This window comes from Henckelia pumila, chromosome 2 (genome assembly GCF_033568475.1).
Source record: "Henckelia pumila isolate YLH828 chromosome 2, ASM3356847v2, whole genome shotgun sequence".
Taxonomy (NCBI): Eukaryota; Viridiplantae; Streptophyta; class Magnoliopsida; order Lamiales; family Gesneriaceae; genus Henckelia; species Henckelia pumila.
In genome coordinates, this window is record NC_133121.1 from 55,070,302 (window position 1) to 55,096,032 (window position 25,731).

The following is a 25,731-nucleotide window of genomic DNA, read 5'->3' on the forward strand; positions in this document are numbered from 1 at the left end:
TCATTCTATCATCAACCCTTGGCAGAACACAATCCAACACCTGAGTTTGAACACTTTCCAAAGGGTTGACTGAAATTATTATTATTATTATTATTATTATTATTATTATTATTATTTTATAGTTCGGTTTAATAATGTGAAATTTAAGTGTCATTCCAAATATGATGGTATCCTTTCAAATTAAAAAAAATCCGAAAATTTCTTGAAAAATTAAACATTCCGGTAAAAATCGGATCAAAATAGCCAAAATTTAAAAGTTAGAGGACCAATATAGAATTTTGACTAGTTAGAGGATTAAAAAAGAAAACAGGTAAAGATAAAAGACTAATACAGAACTTTGACTAGTTAGAAAACTAAAAGAAAAAACAAGTAAAAATAGAAAACCAAAGTAGCTTTTTACTCTAGAAAACGAATGTTAAATTTAAACTAATTAATTAAATAAAATAAAATAAAATAAAAATAAATTTGTAAAGATGAGATATCAATTATCATCTCACTTATTTTATGTAAATTCCTTTAACAACAAATAAATAAAATTCTGAAACCTAAATCCGACAACATTTGCAGCACCTAATCGTCTCCGTTGCGCTACTAGCTCCAACGCCTACACCAGTATATTCCTCCATCACAGCAGAGGAAGGTCTGTTGCAATTGAAGCCTTTCTTGATTCAGGTATGCCATTTATCATGGAAGAGCGAAGAAATAGGCGAAGGGTTTTTACATAAATTGTTTGGTATCTATTCATAATTGGGATTAGGGATTTTATGTATGAGTAAAATGGAGCAAGTTCTTTTTGGATATTAGACTAGGTGCTGCAGTTTGGTCGCAAGATTAGTTGATTGAGTTGGGGACAGAATTTGTGAAGTAGCGAAATATGCCTGGGATGAGCTAACCCTTCCAAACTTGAAATTACTCATTTGAAGTTGGATTTTTAATTGTTGATGGTTGAATCTGTGAATGTGTGGGCTAGGATATCACTGATCAAGGAGGTCAAATTTTCATTTCGTTTTCTAAACTTGCTTTTGCTTCCTTCAGCTGACAATGGACCAGCAGCCGCATGATTATGGTGCTCCAGTTACATTTCCTCAACAGCAGAGACCGAGTCATGTTCAGCAGCAGCAACAGTACGGTTTTCACCCACAGCATCAGCAATTTCCTCCGTCTGTTCATGGTGCACCTTTTCTGCCCCCTCATCCTTCTCTCCAACAGTTTCCTTACCCTCGGCCTCTGCAGCAACCACAACTTTATCCTCATCTGCCTCCACACCCTCACCTTCATCAACAGCCACCACCTACTTTTCCACCACATATGCCTCCTCATTCTCTTCCTCTGTCTTTCCATGGACCATATGATTCTGCGCCTCCCCCTGTTCCACCTCCATCTGATCTTGAGCTGCAAAAGAGAATTGACAAATTGGTTGAGTATGCTGTCAAAAATGGCCCTGAATTTGAATCCGTTGTTCGCGAAAGAGAGCATGATAATCCTGCCTATGGTTTCCTCTTTGGTGGTGAAGGCCATAATTACTACCGACATAAGCTCTGGGTCGCAACAAGACTTCCTAGCGGCCCTTTCAACCCCCCTTTCCAATCTTCTATGCCAGTGATGCATCCTCCAAATCCCATGATGAGTTCATCGCCTATGAATGCTCCAAATGCTGGAGCGGTCTCTGCTTCAACGTTTGGTGCAAATCACATACAGCAACCTCCTTTTCCTCCATTCTATGAACAACAACATCCTCACCAGCCTTTTGTTGGTCATGGTCGTCCTGAATATGATCAGCCTTACCGGCCTTTTAAAGGTCTATCCAGACCCCTTCCCTCTGATGTTGAGATTGAGCTGAATGGTGTTCTTAACAATCTTTCTGGGACTAAAGAGTCAATAAAGAGTGCAAAGACTTGGTTTATGCAGAGATCTGCTTTTGCAGCAGCCCTAGCCGAGGCACTCCGTGATAGGTTGTTTACCTTGGATGATTCTGAGGGACAATTGCATATAGTTTACCTTGCGAATGACATTCTCTTTGATAGGTAAGCGTTCATTGTTTAAAAGCTTTCAACTTCTGAGTCATTTTCTATTTTAGATTTCAAGGTTGAGATGCTCGACTTCAATTTTTAGAAATGTTTATCCATTTTTTTGTTTTTATTCTTGCACACCGCCACATCATCCACAGTTTCTATTAGCATGTCATGCATCTCATCTTGAATGCTAAGGTGAATTAGAGTTACCAAAAATGGTGATCAAAACATGAGTTACTAAGAACACTTCAATTAGATATGGCTGTGCCAATGGGTCAATGGCTCTATCTTACTTTTCAATGTGGAAGAAGGTCTAACCACGGTTTTGAAACCACTGGGTTGGTTCCAGTAGATTGTGGAACTGGATGAGTGATTAAGTTCCAGTTTTTTGTGTTTTTTCCCAAATTCTGTTACGGTTTGAATATATTTTATTTAAAGTCACTCCAATTTCGACTAGCCTAAATTATCCAATTGTTTTAGTTTAATTATTCAATAATGATATTGTGAAATATCATAAATATCTCATGATTATCTCTATATGTAGACTACCAAAGCATTACCTAAGCATGGCAATAATGAGAACTCTGGAATGTGCAATCAAAACGCTTCTGGGCTTGGAAAATTAGATGTGCACGTGGAATGTCAGTTAATTTCTATAGTTCTAATATGGAAAGGTGGCCACAAAAATGATCAAGAAGGCTGATGGTGAGGTAGTCTACCCTAGGAATGTTGTATTTATGGTGTAGTTGTGTTAAAGAAGCACATATGGGCACGGCACAAAATGGAGTAATATTGGCTTATACTCATGCTTAGGTAACCATTTTAAGAGTATGGTGGTTGTGTAGTATGTTGCTCTAGAGGACTGTAGGAACTTTTAGTAATAAATTAATAAATTTTTTTTAATGCTTACGAGAGATTGAAGTCATGAACCATACAATTGCTTGCCATATGTTTACTTTAATTTTGATTATATTGTTCCATTCTATTGTGGAATAGTGGCTAAATTCTCCTGTAATGGAACTAGCATTTCTAAATAGTAGAGCAATTTGACAGGAGAGGGTTCCAGTATCCATTTTGAGTTTGTTTAGAATTTTTGCATTCCAGGAAATTTGAACACAGTATAGTTTGTTGCTAAAAAAAATGGATATTTGAACATCTGGAATTTTGCCCCTCGTTCAAGAACTCTCTTTCTACTAACACATTTACTTGTGGATATATCGTACAGCTTGCAGAGGCGGGCTAATCCTCATGAGCTCGATAATGAGGCCTTTGCATTTAAGCCGGTTTTGGGCTCTATGTTGGCGAGGATATACCACAACCCACAGAACAAGGAGGAAAACCAGTCGCGACTTCAGAAAATTTTACACTTCTGGGCCTCCAAAGAAGTTTATGATCAAGATACTATCCGTGGGTTAGAAAATGAGATGACAAATGGGTTGCCAATGAGTTCTTTTCCAGGTTCTCACAGAGACATATCTGCTATTGCAGGAGGATCGGCCGCTGCCCCAGGTAGCTTTATGCATCCCCTTTTTTTGGGAGGGAAAAAACAAACTAGATTATATGAGTGAAAATCTTTTTATAAAGGTTATAGCTTCGACTCTTTAACCAACATGTTGGTGTATCGACTTGATTTCATACATTTACAACATACTCCATCTCCTTAGCTAATGGTTTTGTTTCTGTAACAGGCCTACACCAAGTGGCAAACCATAATTCATCACAGTGGCAACCTGATATGCACAGCTCCATTCCCAATATATCAAATCAAGAATATGCAAATAAACAAGTTCCTCCGGTACCCTCGGTACCACCTCAACAATTTCATACCACTTCAGTCCCTTCCAGTGGGTTTGCAGGATCTACCCCTGTCCCACCATCTGTTCTACAGTCAAGTCAACCTGCTCCCCAGCTACCTACTCCTGGCATAGTTGGGGAAAAACCGCCAGCATATCCTTTGTTCCCTCCAGGACTTATTCCAGGCATGGTAAGAAAGATGCAGATTGGTAGTGGGGTGCCTTACTCTCCGATGAGCCCTCTAGATATTCCAACCGTCATTCCACCATCAAATGTTTCGCCATCAGAAATTCTCGAGCAAGTGTCAAAGTTCTTCAGAGACATCGGAGAGGTTAACCCCTCAGAGGGACTGATGAAGGCATCAGAATCAATAGATTACCAGGAATACGAATCTGATAGAGAGCTTCATGTTCGTAAGGGTGGAGCTTGCATTCCTCCACCTCCTAGCCTTGGGGTTGACCCTGATACTGGGAATCTTGCTGATGGAAGTGTTGAGCGAAAGCCTGGATCAAGTAGTTCTGGCAGATTGGGACTTGGGGCAACAGCTGATCCCAATGAGCCAAGTCAATATGACGATGTCTACTCCTCTTATAGAAAACAGAGAAGCACCAATTACCATTCATCCATGAGTGCACGAGCTTCAGCAAGGTGATGCTCCTTTGATGCAACACAATATGTGGTCATGAGATATCACAAAAATGTACCTGAATTTTGTGCGGAGTTGACTTCATTTTGTGATATGAGATGTGTTTTCTTAATTGACTAATTGTTTGATGAATGTTCAAAGATTTAGTGGAGATGGTCTGCCACATTGATCGGGCTGAATTGACCAGTCGCTCTTTCCTTTTGCGTGTGCGCGCGTGCGCGCTTTTTTACTTAAATTTGGAATGATATACGTTTTACGATATATAAATGTATATGGTATGAATAACCTATATTTTCATTGATTGTTGTATGATATATATATATTTTTGTCATAAAAATATAAAACAAAATAGAGCTAATGATTTCGTTCCAACTTTTAGAAGTTTTCGAGAGTGTACAACATGTTTGTACAAGATTAATGTATTTTACTTAGTCTAATCATTTAGGTTGTGTGTTTTTATACAGATTAAAAATATATTTGGAAAAGTAATTTTATATTTTATCTTTATTTAATGAATATTTTAAGGAAAAATTGTAGATAAATCCCCAACAAGAAACCCAACTTGTTCTTCAGTCCCTGTGCAAGACGTTTTATGTTCCAAGTCTCTGACAAATTGCTTGTACATTGCTTGAACTCCTTATTTGTGACCAATCTACCAAACTACCCCCAATTTGTTTGGAAACCCCACAATACACTTTCTCCATTTTTGAAATACTTAATATTATCGAGACGTTTATTTCCCTCGCTCATCAACCGATTCTTCTTCGACGACGACAGACAGCAGTGATCTCTCGCGACAAGCTTGTTAGTCCAGACGATGGCACCGATGACGAGGCGAAGCAAACATTCAAAAGAAAAGCCAAGTGCAGGTGCAACTATAGTGAGGAAGGGAAAGAAATCGCCTAAAATGATAAAGGAGAAGAAATCGAAAACAGGTTAAATCTGTATTCCATTATTGAAATCGACCACAATATATTATTTTTATCGAGTAACTCAGAATTTTAGCGTTTTGATGAATAATTTTGGTCTCTTTTTTTAAATATTTGATAGTTTCGTTTTGTCCCAATTTTTTGGGTTTTATTGTCACATTTGTTGCTACTTTTCCTGTTTATATAATTTGTTATGTTTTGATTGATATTTTTGTCAAAAATTTGAAGCATTATTCTGAAGTCATATTTATTTGTTACATTTCTTCATTATAAATATTTTATCCCCAATTGTTAGAATTTTGTTCTTGAAAATGTTTGTTAAAGTATATCTTGGTTTAGTAGGATCAATCTTTGTAAATGAATGACATATTGTTATGAAATTTGACGGTTTTGTTGTTGTGAATATATATTGGATAATGTTATATTGCTAACTTGACGAATGGCCAATTTTTGTAAATACATACCAAATTGTTCCCAAATATGATTGTTTTGTTCTTTACCATTCCATATTTTATTATTTGATAATGATAATATTATTTACTAATTTTTAAATATTAGAAATTGCTGAGGAAGATGAAATAAGTGATGATTTTGAGTTGATGAATAGTGGGAAGATAATATTTACACGATGTTTCCCTGCTTATTATAAAAAAATTATGGAAGAGTTGAAGCCAATTATATGGAATGAACAACTGAGTAGGATAAAAGATACTCCAGTTGGTAAATGGATAGACATGCCAGTTCTTCTTGTGAGTAGTGACAGAGTAGACTATATTTTTAAAAGATTCGATAGCCCTTCATGTTCGTTCATTGTTGGTGGTGATATTTTTATTCTTTTTACTACAAGAGACTTATCCATCGTTCTTGATTTGCATCATGGAGGGAAACAAGTTGATCTGGACCTTAAGTTGGAATCAAGATTCTTGTCTCGACACTTTGGAGGAAAAATAAGCAATGCTCACAAGATTGTTATTAAAGAGAAGTTGTTTTACTTGCGAGGAGTAATGTTCATGCTGACATTGATGATTTTGTTAGAATGTTTATTTTGTTTATATTCAATTGTGTAATATTCTCCACCGGTAATTATATCGCTCCTGGTTTTATCTTTCCTTATATGGATGATTTGAGAACATTTTTTATGTTTGCTTGGGGAGATGCTGCGTTTCGGTTTCTTTACCGAGAATTAGATAATCAAGGAAGTAAACTTTACTTGGATGGTTGCACATTTTCATTGATGGTGAGTAATTAGTTATATCAGTTATCGTGCTATAAATTTTTTGAATTTTTTTACCTATATAATTTTTGGCTTAGGCTTGGTTGTATGAGAGAGTGTCATCATTAGCTGTACCACATGGTGTCCATATATTCCCTCGTTTGTTTTGTTTTGGAAAAAGCAAGATCCATTTGAATGCTGTTGAAGCTGAATCGATTTTCGATGTCATATCTTCAACCAAGGTATCTTTCATATGAATTATCCTATTTTGAATGCAGAAGAATTATATATATTTGTTTTTGGATCAGGTTTTGTCAATATATCCCTTCCCGGAGAAGGAAACGTTATTGGACATCAAGGTAATTATAGTAGCATCCTTTATTTCATGTTTTAGAAATAATAAATCATACTTTATTAATTTCTTTATTATTGTAGTTGGTGCTGCCGGCCTTGAAGGAACAAGGAGTCGGTTCAGATAGTTGTGAACTTGAGAAAACGGTGAAAAAACAAATGGCTGAGATAAAAATGTTGAAACGAATTTGTTCACAGTTTAAACGTGAGAGAGTTGGTGCGAAGAGAAAGTTGGTTGATGCGAAATAAAATGTGGTGTTGGAGAAAGAAGTTGCTAGAAAGCGCAAAGAAAAGGATGTTGTAATTGACAATGATCCGAGTTCTGATGACGGTGTTGATGGGGTCGATAAGACAATTGAAGAAGAAGAGTTGATTTTGAGACATGACCAAGGTGGTAATTTTTTTTTTATTTTTTTGATGTGCTTTTCCATAATTCTGTTGATCACTTGTTGAAGGAAAAAAAGTGCAGATGGTGACCAAATGGTTACCAGTAATAGTGTTGGTTTTTCTGAAAATTTGAATATAGAAGGTGTGGGTGGTCAAGAATTGGTGAAGACCACAATTCCAGATGTTGATGAATTGAAGAAGAGTGAAGATGTATGTAGCAGCCCAGTTTCATTTTATAAGATTAAGTGGTTAATCATGTTTAGATTTAAGTAAAACATGATTAAGAAATTTTAATATGATCAATCAGACTAAGAAATAGGATCCAGATCATTCAAAAAAGTGGTTAGTGGGCTTAATTGGGCTCGGAGAGTTCGGATGGTCCGAATTTAAGCCCATGACAGATCAGATGATCCGATGGAGATCGGACGCTCCGAACTCAAGTGGACAGATGTCCAAATACAGTCAGATGGGTGACATCATGGCTCACGTCACTAAACCGATCAGACGATACGAAGAAGGATCGGAATGTTCGAACTTTGCATGCAGGCGACGTGGCCCTCATGCAGGATCGAACGCTCCGATCTCCGCCTATAAATAGGGGGTCCGAACTTCAGATTTTCACACCAATTCCAAACCTTTTCTCTTGTGTTGTGTGATGTTTTGAGGATTTTCAGCCTTCCTAGTCTTGGTCCGGGAGTTGGAAAGGTGCTCCGGAGTCGCAGCAGAGTGGTGCCCAAGTTCTGGGGCAGTCGTCATCAGCGGACTGACGACGGACGAAAGTATAGCTCTAGCTCTTTATAGAAAATAGGGAGTATGCTATAGCTTAGTTAAGGCTTTTAGAATAAGATTATGATGTATGATTATTTTGCATTGTAGTGTGGACTATAGGCTTGGACATAGAGCTGGTGTAGCTTGCCTAGTAGAATTAAGATTACGAAGTACTGTTCAAAAAACCCTGATTGAGTATGCATGTATTATATGTTGAATTGATTATATGGCATGATTTTTATCTTCATATATTATGACATGTTATTATGCTGCATTCCATGAGCATATTGAGCTATATCCTTGTGATATCTGGAATTAGGGTTTTGACCCTATCTTGTTAATGGATGGTTGGACATGTTGATCAGTGTCAGGTCACCGGTATTTCGATTGGACACATATAATCATGTCAGGACACCGGAATTATTTCCACTGTCGGGTATGTAAGCCACCTCCTGGGACAACGACGCAGAGTGCTACATTACCCAGGGCCCATGTTTGATCTTGATATTCTTGACCTCGAGTCTTGGTAACCCGTACTCTTGCATACATGCACATATAATATTATATACTCATAATCTCGTACTGAGCGTTTTATGCTCACGTCCTCGTACTATTTTTGTACACCCTATTCCACGGGGCAGGTCTTAGACTGGATGAAGAAGAAGGCTCTGGGAGACCATAGTTGCTGGATGGTAGCAGTGGGAGAGTTAGGTTCCAGTGGGGTTTTCAGTATTTTGTTTTGATAACAGTATTTTGATTTGGCTGTATAACTTGAGTATTTACAAATTCCTTTCCTTGGAATTGTTTTTCGTTATGATTTCCGCTGTTTATTTCAAATTATTGTTTAAATAAGTTAAATTCATGCGTAAGATCTTGATTATTAGGTGATCACGGTGCGGGTCACTGCAATTTATGTAGTGACGAACCAGATAAAGGAAAGGGTGTGGATAGTGCTGAGTTTGAGATGGAAAAAAGTGTAGGTGTTGACGACTTGGGAGTTGGAAAAGTTGTCGTTGGTGCTGAGTTTGAGAGTGAAAAAATTGAATAAATTAGTGACATGAGAACGAAAAAAAGCAAAGCTGATGGAGAGAATTCTCGTAATGGGTCATGTGACGGTAGTAAGGATCTTAATGACATTGATCTATTAATGGATAATCTTGTAAGGAAAGTGGTGAAAGAAAATAATGTTTCTACGGGTGATATTTCAACGAATGCAGTATCCAATGTGTTTGAAAGTGCTATTGATGATGATACTTCTGAAAAAAGTGGTGGGGTGGGCGAGACTGATGATAATTCTGAGAAGGTTGAGAAAATCATTAATTTCCAATCTTCTATCATCGATAATGTCAGAACGAAGGGTGATCGAGTAAAGAAAAGAAAATCGTCAATGTTTGTGACTCCACCCAGTACCACTCCAAAGAGGAAGGGCAGAAAAAAGGTTTGAATTTTATCGGAACCTACTTTAACCTTGATTATTTGATTTTGAAGTCCTATATTTTAATTCGTGGAAATCTTTATTGTTTTTTTACCATGTTTGTGTATTCTCACGTAGACAAAGAAAGTAATTGATGTTGAGAAGCTATCTGATAAAAATTTGAGTAAGGATTGGGCTGGTGAATATCAAGGTAGAACAGATTTCTGTGGACATGAAGAGGCCATTGACGAAGAGAAAAAGTTGTTAACAAAATATCTTTCAAGTGATGACATAGAGTATGATTTTCTATCTGAAAGCTTGTTGTTTTTTCTTATCCCTTTTTTTGGGATCTTTTTTAATACAAAATAATTCTTATTTTGTTGTAGTGTTGATGTTTGGCAAGACGAAATTGTCCATTTACTAGGGTCTGTGTTATGTGGTTTCTTGTTTGGTAAGCTTGTTAGTCATGAAATTATCAATGTTCAAATACGCATGATGGAAAAATACAGCGTGGATAATGGAAATGAAATATTTTGCATGGACACTTTGGTGCAGGTTAGTAAAATTTAAATGTTTTACGTTTGATTTACTATACATTTGAGTTAGTTTTTCATTTTTCCCGTTCTCTTTTTTTGCAGGAAGAATTTTTTGAGAACCTCAAAAGATTTGGGAAAAAATGAAGGTTCAAAACAATGACTATGACTTCTTTTTTGCGCGACTCTCTTCTGCCTCAAAGTTATTTTTGCAGAAAATGAATGGAGATTTGTTTAAGAGATGCAAATGCCTCATTTTTCCAATCAATAGCATAGTGCATTGGTTTCTGATAGTATTTCACGCAAAAGAAGAAATATTCAAAATGTGGAATTCACTTCCCGATTCGGTCAGCCTAGGGGCATGTAGAACTTTGGTGAGTCTTTATTGTGTCATGTTATGTGATTTGTACAAATGTGTTTTGATAATGTTTATCTTTGAAGTCACGTTGTTTGGTTGTTTTGGTTCATCATCATTCAACTTTCATCATACCCGACTCTGATGTGTTGAGAGAACGTACGCATCATCAAGGTGAATCACTTGATTGTGGTGTTTATGCATGCATGTGGGTAGAGTGTCTAGCTCGTGACTCATATAAAATGTGGACATATCAGAATACAGTGAAGATGGACACCTACCGTGCAAGACTGGCTACAAATATTTTATCTTACGAAAGGGGAATGCTGAAAAACAACTTTGATTAACATGTATAGTCTTTGTATGTTTTTATGGTTGATGGAAATACAGTAGTACGTATGTTTAAATTATTTTGTAAAACTCTATTTGGGATGAAACAAGTTCGATTAACCTTGTAGTGACCCGTATCCGTAATTAGCAATTAATGAGTATGTTAATCATGTGATCATGTTTTGACTTATTAATACATGATTAAGAAAATTCCATATGGATTAAAGGACTTCGAGAATGGACTCAGAAGGATCGGAAATGGCCCGAAGGGTGACCAAGAATGGAAGCTCCGTTGTGACAATCGGAAGCTCCGATGTGTAACGGCAACTCCGGTAATATTACGTCAGCCATGACGCAAGCAGATCGAGAACGGAGGTTCCGATTTCCCCTATTCGCGGCCAGACAATGAGAGAACAACACGTGGCAGATAAGGGCTATCGGAAGCTCCGATGCCGCAGCGGAGGTTCTGATCGTGTCCTATAAATATAAGGTCCAAGGATTTCATTTCTTGCCAATTCCATATCCTCTCCTTTGCCCGTATGACTCTATTTTAGGGCTTTGGGTACTCTTAATTTAGATTTGGAGTAGGAAATATATTTTAGCCTAGTCAGACAGTGTCTGACATAGTAGCGGAGCAGTGCTCGTGTAGTAGAGCCGTGCTCGAGGCTGTGGAGCTACAACAGGGGTGTGCCCCTAGTTGCGGGATATTTTCCATCAGCCGGCTGATGACAGACGTAGGTATAGCTATGGTCTCCTTAAATTATTTAGGAGTATCTGTTAGCTTAGTTAAGGCTTTTAGAGCTTATTGAATAATGCATGGGTATTTGAATTGTAGAGTTGATGATAGGCTTGGAACCTAGAGTGGGACTGCTAGGGCTACCTGTAGTAAGGTACGTAAGTACTGACTGAGATTCTTAGCGGATATGCATGCTTATATGTTGCATTTATATGTTTGCATGTTATTATTGTTATGTGGCATGTGCATATCATCTTGTGCTTGTACATCTTTTGAGATGAGCCAGTTATGGTTGCTCAACCCTGTTTGGACGTTTTAATATCGAGTACCCTTAGGTACTGGCACCTAGAGGACTCCGTGGTCCGTGTCCAAGATTCGGGAGTGAGTGGTTGCACACACTGGTTAGCTACCCTGATGTGACGAGCTCATATCCAAGGCGCCAGTCTGAGAAGTTTGTATACAGTTATCCCTGATATGGATACCCTGTCATTTGCATGCATCATATTTTTATGTTTATCCGTGCTTTCGTATTGAGCTTAGAGCTCATGTCCAGTCTTTTCTATGTATCTGAACACCCCATTCGACGGGGCAGGTGTAGGTGCAGGATTGAGCACCAGGAGCTTGGAGAGGCCAGTGACCCTTGAAGACAGCAAGATTTGCTGTAGGTTTTATTTAAGTTTATTCCATTGGATTGTATAATCGAATTTGTTTAACCGGTTGTATTCCACCAGTCTGCTTGTATTTAAGTCTTCCGCATCAATTTATTTAATGCATGATTAATTATGCTCTAAACTCTAATTAGATAGTGGATCCGAGATGGGTCGCTACATTTATTTGTATCAGAGCTGCATGCAAAAGACTTGAGATATAGTACTGAGACTTTGGATTATCCTTGTAGGATTGATGAGACCTAACGAAAGATGATTTGGTTCTTCATTGCCGAGGTTTGAGGCAGAAGTCTTTACTATAAGGAATGCAACAGTGATGAGAAAACCAGTAGTAGTATATCGATAGATAGGTTGACTGTTGTGGACGGTTCATCATTCGATGCATTGGGATGCTGATCGAAGAACATATAGACTCCAGCCGGGAAAGACTAGAAGAGAAAAATGAGTATATCGCGTCAGATACCTCTGAGGACTTTTTGGAACGAATGGTGTGTAATAACCCATGGAACAACGAATGGTGTGTAATAACCCATGTGGTTCCAGTCCGAAGAGATTCTCCACTCGTAGTTGGAGAGACTGTCATAAAGACCTTTACCAGGGAATGCCTCGAGTGGCTAAGGTATGACTGGTTTCGTAGGTAAGGTCTTTAAACTCATGCAGAACATGATTTTGCCGATATGCATGTATCGATGATTTTGGTAGACATACGGAAAACTTCATGTTCAAAAGCATGATATGAATACAAAAGAACACTGATGGTAGATCGTGAGCAGAAGAGGTCAACTGATAGGCATTGATGCAGAGCATAGGTGGTTAGCGAGCGCGGATCATATCTCCGGATGTCTTTGCAGGAGGATGGGTAGAGAGATTTGGTCAGGAGTACGCTAGCATTGATGCGCGTGTCTATTAGAAGCTTCATGCTCAAGGAACGAAGATGAGTACAATGATTTTAAATACTGTATTGATGTAATTGTAAACAGTATTTCAATTGTAATGAATCATCAGAATCTGGTTGTATCATTTTAAGTTATTGGTGTTACATTTTCGTTGTATTTTTGGAAATACTGTAATTGTATTACATGGGATTGTAATAAAGAATTTTACATAACTTGAAATAATGATACATGTATTAATTATCTAGCAAATCGTGAATGATTACAAGTGATTTTGCTAAGCTTGGTTTGGTTCTAGTTGATTAGTGATCAACTATGTTAGCTCATGGGTTTTGAGTAAGCCAACTGTAACTGATTAACATGGGGTTAAGTCTAGGTGTTTTCCTAGGATTGACCTAATTAGTCATTTGACTGGGTTAGTGCCAGTGATGAGGTGATTCATCTGAAGGCATGGAAATATTGTTCGGTTTGGAACATTGGGTTTTGATCTAGGTTGTTTCCTTAGAACAGTGATCTGTGTGAACTTCGTAGGTTGATATTCGTAATGATGGGATTTCATCAGGAACGAGGTCCAGTATATGGCGAGAGTTGTGGACTATGACCATGAATAGACATGATGGGACGCGACCCTATGCCAGTATTACTCTGGGAGTCTTTGTACTTTGGAGGTTGCCTGGGAGACTTTGTGCTTCAGGGGATGGCGGTGGGAAGGCTACTCAGTCTAGGGATTTGGTGACAGTCACGACGAGGTATGACCTTGGATTAGATACCCAGTTTGGTATCAGGATTTAGATATCATCTAGCTTTTGTCAGAGATATTAGTTTGAGTTTCCTTGTGATAGGAGTCATCCAAGATACTGGATGGGGTGCTATTTCGAGACTTCGACTCGAATAGGAGAAATTGCTTCACGGTGATTGACTTCATGATCAGTAATGGATTATATTAGATGCTAAGGATTGTGCAGGACTATTTGAGATGTGAGGGAAGCATGACTTATGTCAGTATACACTTGGTGGTGATTCCAGGTGGGACATCGTGGTGGGTTACCTCATTCTTGAATTGTTTCAGTCTTAGCGAGGGATATAATTATCAGGGGCACGTTCAGCGATAGTTGGAATCTTTCAAACTTGTATTACGTCTTGGGTTTGACAAGCCCTAATGATCATCTTGAATGAATATAGACAGTGGATAATATGTCTAAACTGGTGCAGGCTTGGCACTAATGACTACTCGTAGCTGTTGTTTGATTTTGTCAGAGATAGATAATTGAATCAGGTGTGATTCTTTTGATTTCCAGTATTTGTGATTAGCGGACGTGTGGCAGTGAGATCAACGATATTGATCGAGCCATGAGAGTTTTTCATTGATCAGTGATTTTTTGATTAGGGTTGATGCCTTCGGGCAGAGCGAGAGCCACAATAGATTGACTTGATCAATCGGATTATTCCAACCGGTGCTGAGTTGGGATATAGTGAATCAGGAAGTACTGGGGGTATTACTATAAGTATGTTATGCTTTAATATAGCGATTCAAGTGCATTTAGGGAATTCTTTAGTCGTTAAGGATCTCCAGGAATGCGGGAATCGGGGCTATAGGATTCTGCAGATCACGAAAGTGGTAATAGGTTGACTCTTGTGATCATAGTTCGTTGGTAGCATGCTGAGGTTACCATTAACGGATTTTGGTCTGAGCATTGCTTGTGTTAGCAATGATTGACCCAGTTTGCGAAAATGGATTTAGTGATTGTTCTAGGATTGTCAGTGGACAAATTTTGGGGACTGTTAGTCGAAGTGTTTTTGTTGGGTGCTTCCAGCAGATTTCTCAAGAGTTTTTCTTGAGAGGAGATTTGACAAGTGCTTATGGATTTCAATGAGCATTAGCAGGTTAGCATTAGTTGTTTCATGGGATGATAAAACAACTGAGACTTGTGTTTCTGAGTCTGACGGGATTGTTGTCGCTTATATCCCAGTGCGTTCTGATATGCTGTGTCATTGAGAGGTTGAGATAGCGGGATTGCCGCTAGTATTGATAGATTATGTGTGGGAATCAAAGTGAACCAGTTTGGTTATCCCAGTTAGTGAGTCAAGGATTTTCCGTTATCTAGGGCAGGATAACTGGAATCGTTTTTGTCGATACTATCTCTAGTGACAAGATAGAGGTAAGCGTTTGATATAAACTACTAATGCTGAGGATGGTGTTAGTCCATCTAAGGGCTTCAACAAGATGGTAGTGTATTTCGAGACGACGACCTCAAAGTGTGCATTAAGACAATAAATTGTGTACAATGATGTTGTCATAATTGGGGTTAGTATAGAGAGAAAGTTGTCAACTGTTTACTTAGTTGGTGTTCTTAGGGAACATTCGTCAGCATCAGGCAGGGTAAGTACTGAAGGTACGTACTATGATGCCAGGAATTGTCAAGATTTGGTTGTTATCCATGGCAGGGTGACTAGTGTGATCGAGTAGATGCTATCTACGATAGCGAGGTTCAGATCAAGGTTAATCGCAATCAGTTTGAGAATTTCATATGGTAAGAGTGGAATCTAGGTTGATTGTTTAGCGCTTTGCAATAACATCAAGGGACGCGATGTTAGTGTTAGAACAGTGAGATAAAATGTATTGTATCTTGTTTTTCTCGTTGGGCAGTGATGGAGTTCGCGCGTGTCTAGAGATAGCTGATGACTAGTTAAAACCCTAGCAAGAGTGTCAACGCTAAAGAATGGTAGTCAGTGTGGCTGATACAGTCGACAATAGGATCGAATTTGCCATGTAGTTTGCGGATAGCAATGGATAACTGACGATAGTCAGTAGTGTTAGGAAATTCTAGCAGGATTGCGGGTAAAAAGGCAGTGAATTCCAGAGTGATCGTTAAGGCGTACGAGTTTAGAATCAGCGCTGATTCTAAACGGAGTATAAATTCTGATATGGTTTAGTGTTTAAACAAACCCTGTAGGTTAAGCGAGGTTTGGGGCTGTCAAAGGTTATTCGACCAGATGATTAGAACCGGAACTATTGGCGGATTAGACAAGTGGTCTATGTTACATTCTCGAGGTTTACCCTAGATTTTGAGGACGAAATCCTTTTAAGGAGGGGAAAATGTAGTGACCCGTATCCGTAATTAGCGATTAATGAGTATGTTAATCATGTGATCATGTTTTGACTTATTAATACATGATTAAGGAAATTACAGATGGATTAAAGGAATTCGAGAATGGACTCAGAAGGATCGGAAATGGCCCAAAGGGTGACCAAGAACGGAAGCTCTGTTGTGACAATCGGAAGCTCCGATGGTGATTGGAAGCTCAGATGTGTAACGGCAACTCCAGTAATATTACGTCAGCCATGACGCAAGCAACAACGGATGCTCCGATCGAGAACGGAGGTTCCGATTTCCCCTATTTGCGGCCAGACAATGAGAGAACGACATGTGGCATATAAGGGCTATCGGAAGCTCCGATGCTGCAGCGGAGGTTCCGATCGTGTCCTATAAATATAAGGTCCAAGGATTTCATTTCTTGCCAATTCCGAATCCTCTCATTCGCCCGTATGGATTTATTTTAGGGTTTTGGGTACTCTTATTTTAGAGTTGGAGTAGTATTTTAGCCTAATCAGATAGTGTCTGACATAATAGCGGAGCATTGCTTGTGTAGTAGAGTCGTGCTCGAGGCTGTGGAGCTGCAGCAGGGGTGTGCCTGCCATTAGCGGGCTGACGACGTATGCAGGTATAGCTATGGTCTCCTTAAATTATTTAGGAGTATCTGTTAGCTTAATTAAGGATTTTAGAGCTATTGAATAATGCATAGGTATTTGCATTGTAGAGTTGATGATAGGCTTGGAACCTAGAGTGGGACTGCTAGGGCTGCCTGTAGTAAGGTACGTAAGTACTGACTGAGATTGCCAGCGGATATGCATGCTTATATGTTGCATTTATGTGTTTGCATGTTATTATTGTTATGTGGCATGTGCATATCATCTTGTGCCTGTAAATCTTTTAAAATGAGCAATTTAGGGTTGCTCAGCCCTGTTTGGACGTTTTGATATCGAGTACCCTTAGGTACTTGTACCTAGAGAACTCCATGGTCCATTTCCAAGATTCGGGAGTGAGTGGTCGCACACAGTGGTTAGCTACCCCGATGTGACGAGCTCATATCCCATGCTTCAGTCTGAGAAGTTTTTATACAGTTATCCCTGATATGGATACCCTGTCATTTGCATGCATCATATTTGTATGTTTATCCGTGCTTTTGTATTGAGCTTAGAGCTCACGTCCAGTCTTTTCTATGTATCTGGACACCCCATTCGACGGGGCAGGTGTAGGTGCAGGATTGAGCACCAGGAGCTTGGAGAGGCCAGTGATCCTTGAAGACAGCAAGATTTGCTGTAGGTTTTATTTAAGTTTATTTGATTGGGTTGTATAATCGAATTTGTTTAACCGGTTGTATTTCGCCGGTCTGCTTGTATTTAAGTCTTCCACATCAATTTATTTAATGCATGCTTAATTATGCTCTAAACTCTGATTAGGTAGTGGATCCGGGATGGGTCGCTACAAACCTCATATTTTGTACAATTCAATTTAGGATGAAATTATCGCAGATTTAGAATAATATTTTGTCATTGGAATAATCTCTTGTTTGGTTTGAAAATGATATTTACAGATCGTCAGTTGAATATGTGAAGATAAATTAAGAACGAATGGTAAATAACTCAAAATAATTTCTACATCAATTTGTAAGACGACACATGTACTTGAACTTTACTAATCATATAGAACATGTGACTGTGATATCGGGCACAACACGTACGCAGTATCGAATATATTAGACTTAATCGAGCATACTTTGTCCCAACTTTGAGGACTATCATCTGGGCTATCAAGATCACTCTATCATAGTGAAATTGATATCGGCTCGAAATGTCAGGTATTTGGAACAATCCCAGCAAAAGAAGGAATTATCTGTTTTATTTGCGGCACAATATGACATGTCATTGTGAACTTGAGAATCATCATTTGCACATGCACCAAGATGCTACAATATGTCTAATAACAAACGTTATGAGGAGTTTTCAAGATCTCAAGATGGGTAGAACAATTACCCAAGTTTTTGTCATGTAATGTCTTGTGCACTACTTTGTCTAAGGTATAGGAGGGACACAATGATCATTACTCAATGAAATCACAATTGTTGATGTAAATTGTCTCCCAATGGATAAAATTGTGTAACAATTCAAACTTTCAATCTCATAAATTTTTGAATACGAGTTTTTATCATCTTTTACATCAATTTTTAGGACGATGCATGTACTTCAACTCCACTAATCATATAAAACATGTGACTGTGAGATCGGGCACAATACGTACGCAATAATATGATACATTAGATTTAATCAAGCACACCTTGTCCCCACTTTTAGGACTATCATCTGGGCCATCAAGATCACTCTCTACTAGTGAAATTGATATCGGGTCGAAATGTCAGGTATTTGGAACAATCCCATAAAAATTTGGAATAATCTGTTTGATTCGCGGCACAAGATAACATGTCATTGTGAACTTGAGATTCATCGTTTGCACATGCATCAAGATCACATGTATTATGTTTCATGACACCCATTAAGACGAGTTTTCAATACCTCAAGATTGGTAGAACCATTACCCAAGTGTTTGTCATGTAATGTCTTGTTCACTACTTTGTCGAAGGTAGTGGATGAATACATTACTCATCACTCAATGTCGGGTATTGGGAACAATACCAGAAAGATTAGGTATAACTTGTTTGATATCTGGCACAAGAGGGCATTGAAAAATGTTCTTGAAATCACTCTTTTGACCCTAACAATAAAACAAAAATTAATAGTTGTATGACAGTGACCAATCAAAGGCTTTGACGGCCACCTACCTCTCATTATTGAGTCTGTTGGTACACTACATCTATCATTCACTCATTCTTCCAAGTTTTTCCTTGTAAAAAAAATTTCATTTTGCATAATGGAATTGAAATTTGCCCCACAATGTCTATGTGATTTCGGAGAAATGATATTACAAAGAGCTGGGGAGAATCAAGAAGAACAAGGGAGGGAACGTGTCGATCGTTCTTACTCCAAACGTTCTTCTTAGCTTTTTGTTACTTTTCTTTATTTGAAAATTAATAGTAGAGGGTATTGTGGGGTTTCCAAGCAAATTTAGGGTATTTTGGTAAATTGGTCACAAATATGGAGCTCAAACAATGTACAGGAAATTGTCATGGACTTGGAAAATAAAAAGTCTTACACAGGGACTGATGAACAAGTTGGGTTTCTTGTTGGGGATTTATCTACAATTTCCACATATTTTAATAGAATAAAATAATTATACAAATAATTAATGATATTTATTTAATAGTGGTTAATTGGTGAAATAATAGGAAATATAACATTAAATATGGACATTATAATATATAATTGAGACGGATGAAAAAAGAATGTAGCCTAAATGAGTGAGACTGATCATGACCCAAATTCTTATTTTGCGCTGATTAATCCCTTAATCACCTATTCTGGGTACGGGCTACTACATTCTCCCTCACTTAAGATATTTCATCCTCGAAATCAGATCTTAAGTATAAAAAGTGCAAACAACATGCAAAACATTCTTTATCCAGATTAAGCATTTTACAAATGAATACAACACTGAAACAAAATCAAAATAATTCAGGATGTTCTGAACGCATCCTGCTTTCAAGCTCCCAAGTGGTTTCTTCAGTTCCTCGGTGCTGCCACTGAACTAGAACCAAAAGGATAACTTTGTTTCGCAATACCTTATCCTTTTGATCCAGGATACGAATCGGTCTCTCTGCATAAGTCAAATCAGTATCCACTTGAACTTCAGACGGCTGCAAAATATGAGACTGATCTGCCACATACCGTCGCAATAGGGATACGTGGAACACGTCATGGATATTGGACAAATACGGTGACAAGGCTAACCGATAAGCCAATTCACCGATGCTCTCTAAGAATTCAAACGGAACAATGTATTTGGGAGACAGCTTACCCTTGAGACCAAATATGAGAATCTTGCGGAAAGGTAAAACTCTCAGAAATACTTTCTCCCCAACGTCGAACTGCAGAGGTCTACGCTTGGTATTAGCATAGCTGGCCTGACGATCCTGTGCAGTCTTAATCCGTTTATTGATCTGATCAACAATATCTGCAGCCTGCTGAACTAACTCTGGTCCCTCGGCCTGTCTCTCCCCCATTTCTTCCCAGAAGAGTGGAGTACGACAACCTCATCCGTACAACGCCTCAAAAGGTTCCATCTCAATGCTACGATGGTAACTGTTGTTGTACGTAAACTCAATCAATGGCAAATGATCTTGCCAGACTGAACCAAAATCCATAGCACACGCCCGAAGCATATCGTCTAAGGTACGGATAGTGCGCTCTGACTGTCCATCAGTCTCTGGGTGATAGGCAGTACTCAAACTGAGAGTAGTGCCCATCGCACGCTGAACACTCCCCCAGAACCTGGAAGTAAACCTGGGGTCTCGATCGCTGAAAATGCTCACCGGCACTCCATGAAGTCAAACGATCTCCTGAATGTACAACCGTTCCATACGATCAACGGTGTACTCTCGACTATAGGGAATGAAATGCGCTGACTTGGTGAGTCGGTCCACCACAACCAGATAGCGTCACAATTCCTCGAAGATACCGGCAAATGGGTCACGAAGTCCATCGTGATAAGCTCCCATTTCCAATCTGGAATAGGCAAACTGTGAAGCAAACCTCCCGGTCTTCGGTGCTCTGCCTTGACCTGCTGACAAACCAACCATTTTGAAACATACTGATACACGCTGCATTTCATCCCTTTCCACCAAAACCGAGTACGCAAATCCTTATACATATTGTTGCTCCCCAGATGGATACTCAACTTAGTGCGATGCGCCTGAGACAAGATCTCCCCCCGTAGATCCTCATCCTCCGGAATCACAAGCCGACCCAATAAACACAGAAAACCATCTAACTGATAGTGAAATCCAGACGTATTACCATCGTTGGCTAGACGAGCCAAACGCTGGGTCTTTGAATCAGACATCTTAGCATCCCGAATCCGCAAATACAAAGCTGGCTCAGATAATATTGCAAATATCTGGATTCCCTGCATACCTTTCTTGTGCTTGAAGGTATACCCTGAAGAGCAACAATCCTTGATTGCTTGAGACATCGAACATGTCTGAAGTGCGGATAATCGCACCTTGCGACTCAAGGCATCAGCAGTGAGATTAGCAGATACCGGATGGTACTTAATCTCATAATCATAGTCCTTTAGCATGTCCATCCAACTCCTCTGCCTCATGTTCAACTCCGCCTGAGTGAACAAATACTTGAGACTCTTGTGGTCGGTGAAGGTCTCAAATATCTCGCCATACAAATAATGACGCCATATCTTCAAAGAGAACACAATAGCTGCCAACTCCAAATCGTGAACCGGATAATTGTCTTCGTGTAACTTCAACTGTCTAGAGGCGTATGCGATCACATTTCCATTCTGAGTCAGGACACAACCTAACCCCTAAAGAGAAGCATCTGTGTAAACCACATACCCTCCAGATCCCGACGGTAATGTCAACACAGGCGCAGAGGTCAACCGTCATCGAAGCTCACAAAAGCTCTCTTCGCACTCCGAGGACCACTCGAAATCAACACCCTTGCAAGTAAGATGAGTCATAGGTCGAGCTAGCTGAGAGAAATTCGCAATGAAGCAACGATAATATCCTGCTAGACCCAAAAACTGCGGATCTCAGCAACCGTCGTCGGATGCGACCAGTTCAACACAACCTCAATCTTGCTCGGATCAACAGAAATAACATCCCTAGATATGATATGGCCAAGAAAGACCAATCTATCCATCCAAAACTCGCACTTACTCAATTTGGTGTACAACCGCTCATCCCGAAGAGTCTGTAGCACCAACCACAGATGAGAAACATGTTCATCCACATCACGCAAATACACCAGAATTTCGTCAATGAAAACCACGACAAACTTATCCAAAAACTCCCTGAAGACACGGTTCATCAGATCCATAAATATAGCCGGTGCATTAGTCAATCCGAAAGGCATCACTAGAAACTCGTAATGCCCATAGCGAGTACGGAATGCAGTCTTGGCTACATCTTGATCTCGAACCCTCATCTGGTGATAACCAGATCTCAAATCAATCTTGGAGTAAACCGAAGTACCCTGCAACTGATCAAACATATCATCAATACGAGGCAAAGGATACTTGTTCTTCACAGTAACTCGATTAAGCTGCCGATAGTCAATGCACAACTGCATAGACCCATCCTTCTTCTTTACAAAGAGAATAGGAGCTCCCCAAGGAGATACACTAGGACGAATGTACCCCTTATCCAAAAGATCCTGTAATTGATTCTTCAATTCACGCATCTCTGACGGAGCCAGACGATACGGTGCTCGAGAAATAGGCGAAGTACCCGGCATCAACTCTATGCCAAACTCGACTTTCCTAGCAGGCGGAAAACCAGGAATCTCATCAGGAAATACATAAGAGAATTAATTCACAACTGGAATACTTTCTATACCCACATTCTCAGCGGAAAAATCAACTGCATAGATGAGGTAGAATTCCCCGCCAGACTCTAGAGATCGACAGGCTCTCAAAGCTGACACCAACGGCATCGGAGGTCGCGCTCCCTCACCATAGAAAAAATAGCTATCACCCTCAATCGGATGAAAGCGGACCAACCTCTGATAGCAGTCCACTGAAGCTCGGTAGGTAATCAATACATCGATCCCTAGAATACAATCAAAATCCTCCATCGCAAGAACCATGAGATATCAGAATGTTCCCTTCAAACTCTAAAGGGCAACCGATCACTAGAAGTTTAGCCAACGCAGATTGGCCCGTCGGAGTAGAAACAGAAATCACTACGTCTAGTGCAATGCATGGCAACTTATGCTTCTTAACAAAATGTGCAGAAATGAAGGAATGAGATGCACCCGTGTCATTGAGTACAAAAGCAGGCATGCCATATAACAGAAATGTACCTGCGATGACCCTCTCATTCTCCTCCACTACCTGATCATGCTTCAAGGAAAACACCTGACTAGATGTCCGCGGCTTCAGATTAGAACTCCCAGCAGACTGTCCCTGCGATCTCTGCTGAACGGTGGTATGAGAACCCGATCCTGAAACAGAACCAGAACCACCTCCTCCAGCAAGTGGACAATCCCTCCGAAGATGACCAACCTCTCCACATTGAAAGCACGCTCCAGAAGCTTTATGGCATTTGTCCGTTGGATGATTCTTCCCGCAATGGTCGCACATCTCTTTCTTCGAAAAATGGGTGACGCCAACAGAACCAGAGGAAGAAGAGGATCCAGAATTCTTAAAAGACTGTGCACGGGGACCCAAGGAACTCGCAGGCCTAGACTGAGAGAAAGACCTGTTGCGATGAATGCTATCCTGCACCTGGTGACATCGACTCACCGGCCCCTCATAAGTCATGTCATCACAAACCGCCACTCGATCAAGAATCTTTGGGTTAAGGCCTTGAAGAAACAAATTATACTTCATCTCTGAGCGGTCAGAAATCTCAGGGCAATAGGACAACAAGTCAAAGAACGTCTGCTGGTATTCGTCAATCGACATAGCTCCCTGACGTAGACTCAACAACTCACTCGCTTTCGTCTGACGAAGTGCAGAAGGAAAATATAGCTTCTGAAAAGCTGTGCGGAACTCGATCCAAGTAGCAACTCATCTCGCAGCAATGAACAGTGCAGAAGTGGACCTCCACCACTTACGGGCTCGCCCCTCCAAGAGAGACCCAAGCATCTCCATCTTCTGCTCTTCGGTACAATGGTATGTCTGAAAACAACTCTCTATGCGCTCTAGCCAGCTCTCAGCATCCTCGCGAGTTTCGCCTCAAACCAAGGGCTTAGGACCCATATGTATGAATCGATGCATACTAAAACGACGATGATCATCACGATGACGATGATGGTGCTCCAGACGACGATCATGATCATCATCTCCCCAGTGTTCACCTCCACTACCATGGCTACTCTGGTCATCGTAATTTGCCATCTATAAATTATCTTATGCAGAATCTAAATCCCAAGATTACTATGCATGCTCTGATACCATAAATGTAGTGACCCTTACGGAGATCACCTACTGATCAGAAACTTAAGCATGCAATTAAATTAATTAAAACAGTAAGCCAGAATAAACTGAGGAAGCAATAAACATTATACAATCCCAAGGAAAGGAATATGTAAATACTCCAAATAGTTATACAACCAAATCGAAGAGTGTATAATCCCAACTACATCAGAATAAAATCCCTAGGTAAAATCACAGTTGGCCATCCACTGCCTAATCCCTCTTGGATCCACCCGCCTCATCCAATCGCAAACCTGCCCCATGGAATAGGGTGTCCAAATATACAAAGTACGAGACGTGAGCATAAAATTCTCAGCACGAGAGTATAAGCATGATGTGCCATATAAATGCATGAATGCAAGTGTACCGCCTATTGAAACTAGAGGCCAAAGATCAGATAACAAAGACAGATCGGGCCCTGGTATGTAGCAAGCTGTGCCGTTGCTTCAGGAGGTGGCTCCCATACCGAATACCAGTGGACACTCCGGACCAAAATCGATGGAAGTCCATCCACTAACAGGATAGGGTAAAACCCTATAATATCCCAAGATATAGCTCGAAATATAATATGCATGCAGCATAAAAACATGTCATAAAATATGCACATAAAATCATGCAAGCACATAATACATGCATACTCAGTCAGGATATCTCGAACAGTGCTTTCGTACCTCAACTACTAGGCAAACTCTACTAGCTCTAGGTCCACGCCTATAGTCCGCACTATACTGCGAAATGATACTACTATCATTATATTATTCTAAAAGCCTTAACTAAGCTATTGCATACTCCTAAATATTTTTAGGAAGAAAAAGCTATACATGCATCCGTCGTCAGTCCTTTGATGTCGATGCCCCCATGACTTGGGCACAACTCCGCTGCGACTCCCGAATGACTCACCGACCCCCGGACCGAGCCTAGGGAGGCTAGAACCACTAAAAAAAGCTGAGAAGGGAAAATATCTAGAGAAATTGGAAAAGAAAAGTGAAGCCTCGGCCCTATATTTATAGTACACAATCGGAACCTCCGAGCAGCATCGGAGCTTCCGTTCTTGCTTATCCACCACATGGCAAAATCTCATTGGCTGGCTGTGAATAGGGGAGATCGGAACCTCCGTTCCAGATCGGAGCTTCCGTTGTCTCGCACGTCATGGCTGACATAATCTCATCGGAGCTTCCGTTGCACACCGGAGCTTCCGATCACCATCAGAGCTTCCATTCCCTACAACGGAGCTTCCGTTCTGATCATGACCCAAATTCTTATTTTGCGTTGATTAATCCCTTAATCACCTATTCTGGGTACGGGCTACTACAACGCCGGTAAATTCTTCTGACCTCTCACTAACCCTTTCTTGTTCGAGTGTATGTAGATCTCGGAAAGACTGGGCATTGATTACCTGACCGCTTCATCCCAGCTGGTTAGAGTTTTTACCCATTACCGAAAAAATCGCCCACTCCGACTGTTCGATTTTCTCGGGTGACATCAATAGAAATAAGCTCTCTTGACAAAAGAAGAAATAACTTATTCAAACTGG

At 39.8% G+C, this 25,731-nt stretch overlaps 1 protein-coding gene across 1 annotated transcript; it reads left to right on the forward strand.

Moving 5' to 3' along the window:
- Positions 1-529: 529 nt before the first annotated feature.
- On the forward strand, positions 530-4,731 carry LOC140881052 (uncharacterized). Its single transcript, XM_073286046.1, has 4 exons — positions 530-672; positions 1,036-2,024; positions 3,238-3,521; positions 3,701-4,731. Exons 2-4 carry the CDS (start codon positions 1,042-1,044, stop codon positions 4,456-4,458), a joined length of 2,025 nt encoding a protein of 674 aa, XP_073142147.1. The 5' UTR covers positions 530-672; positions 1,036-1,041; the 3' UTR covers positions 4,459-4,731.
- Positions 4,732-25,731: the final 21,000 nt, after the last annotated feature.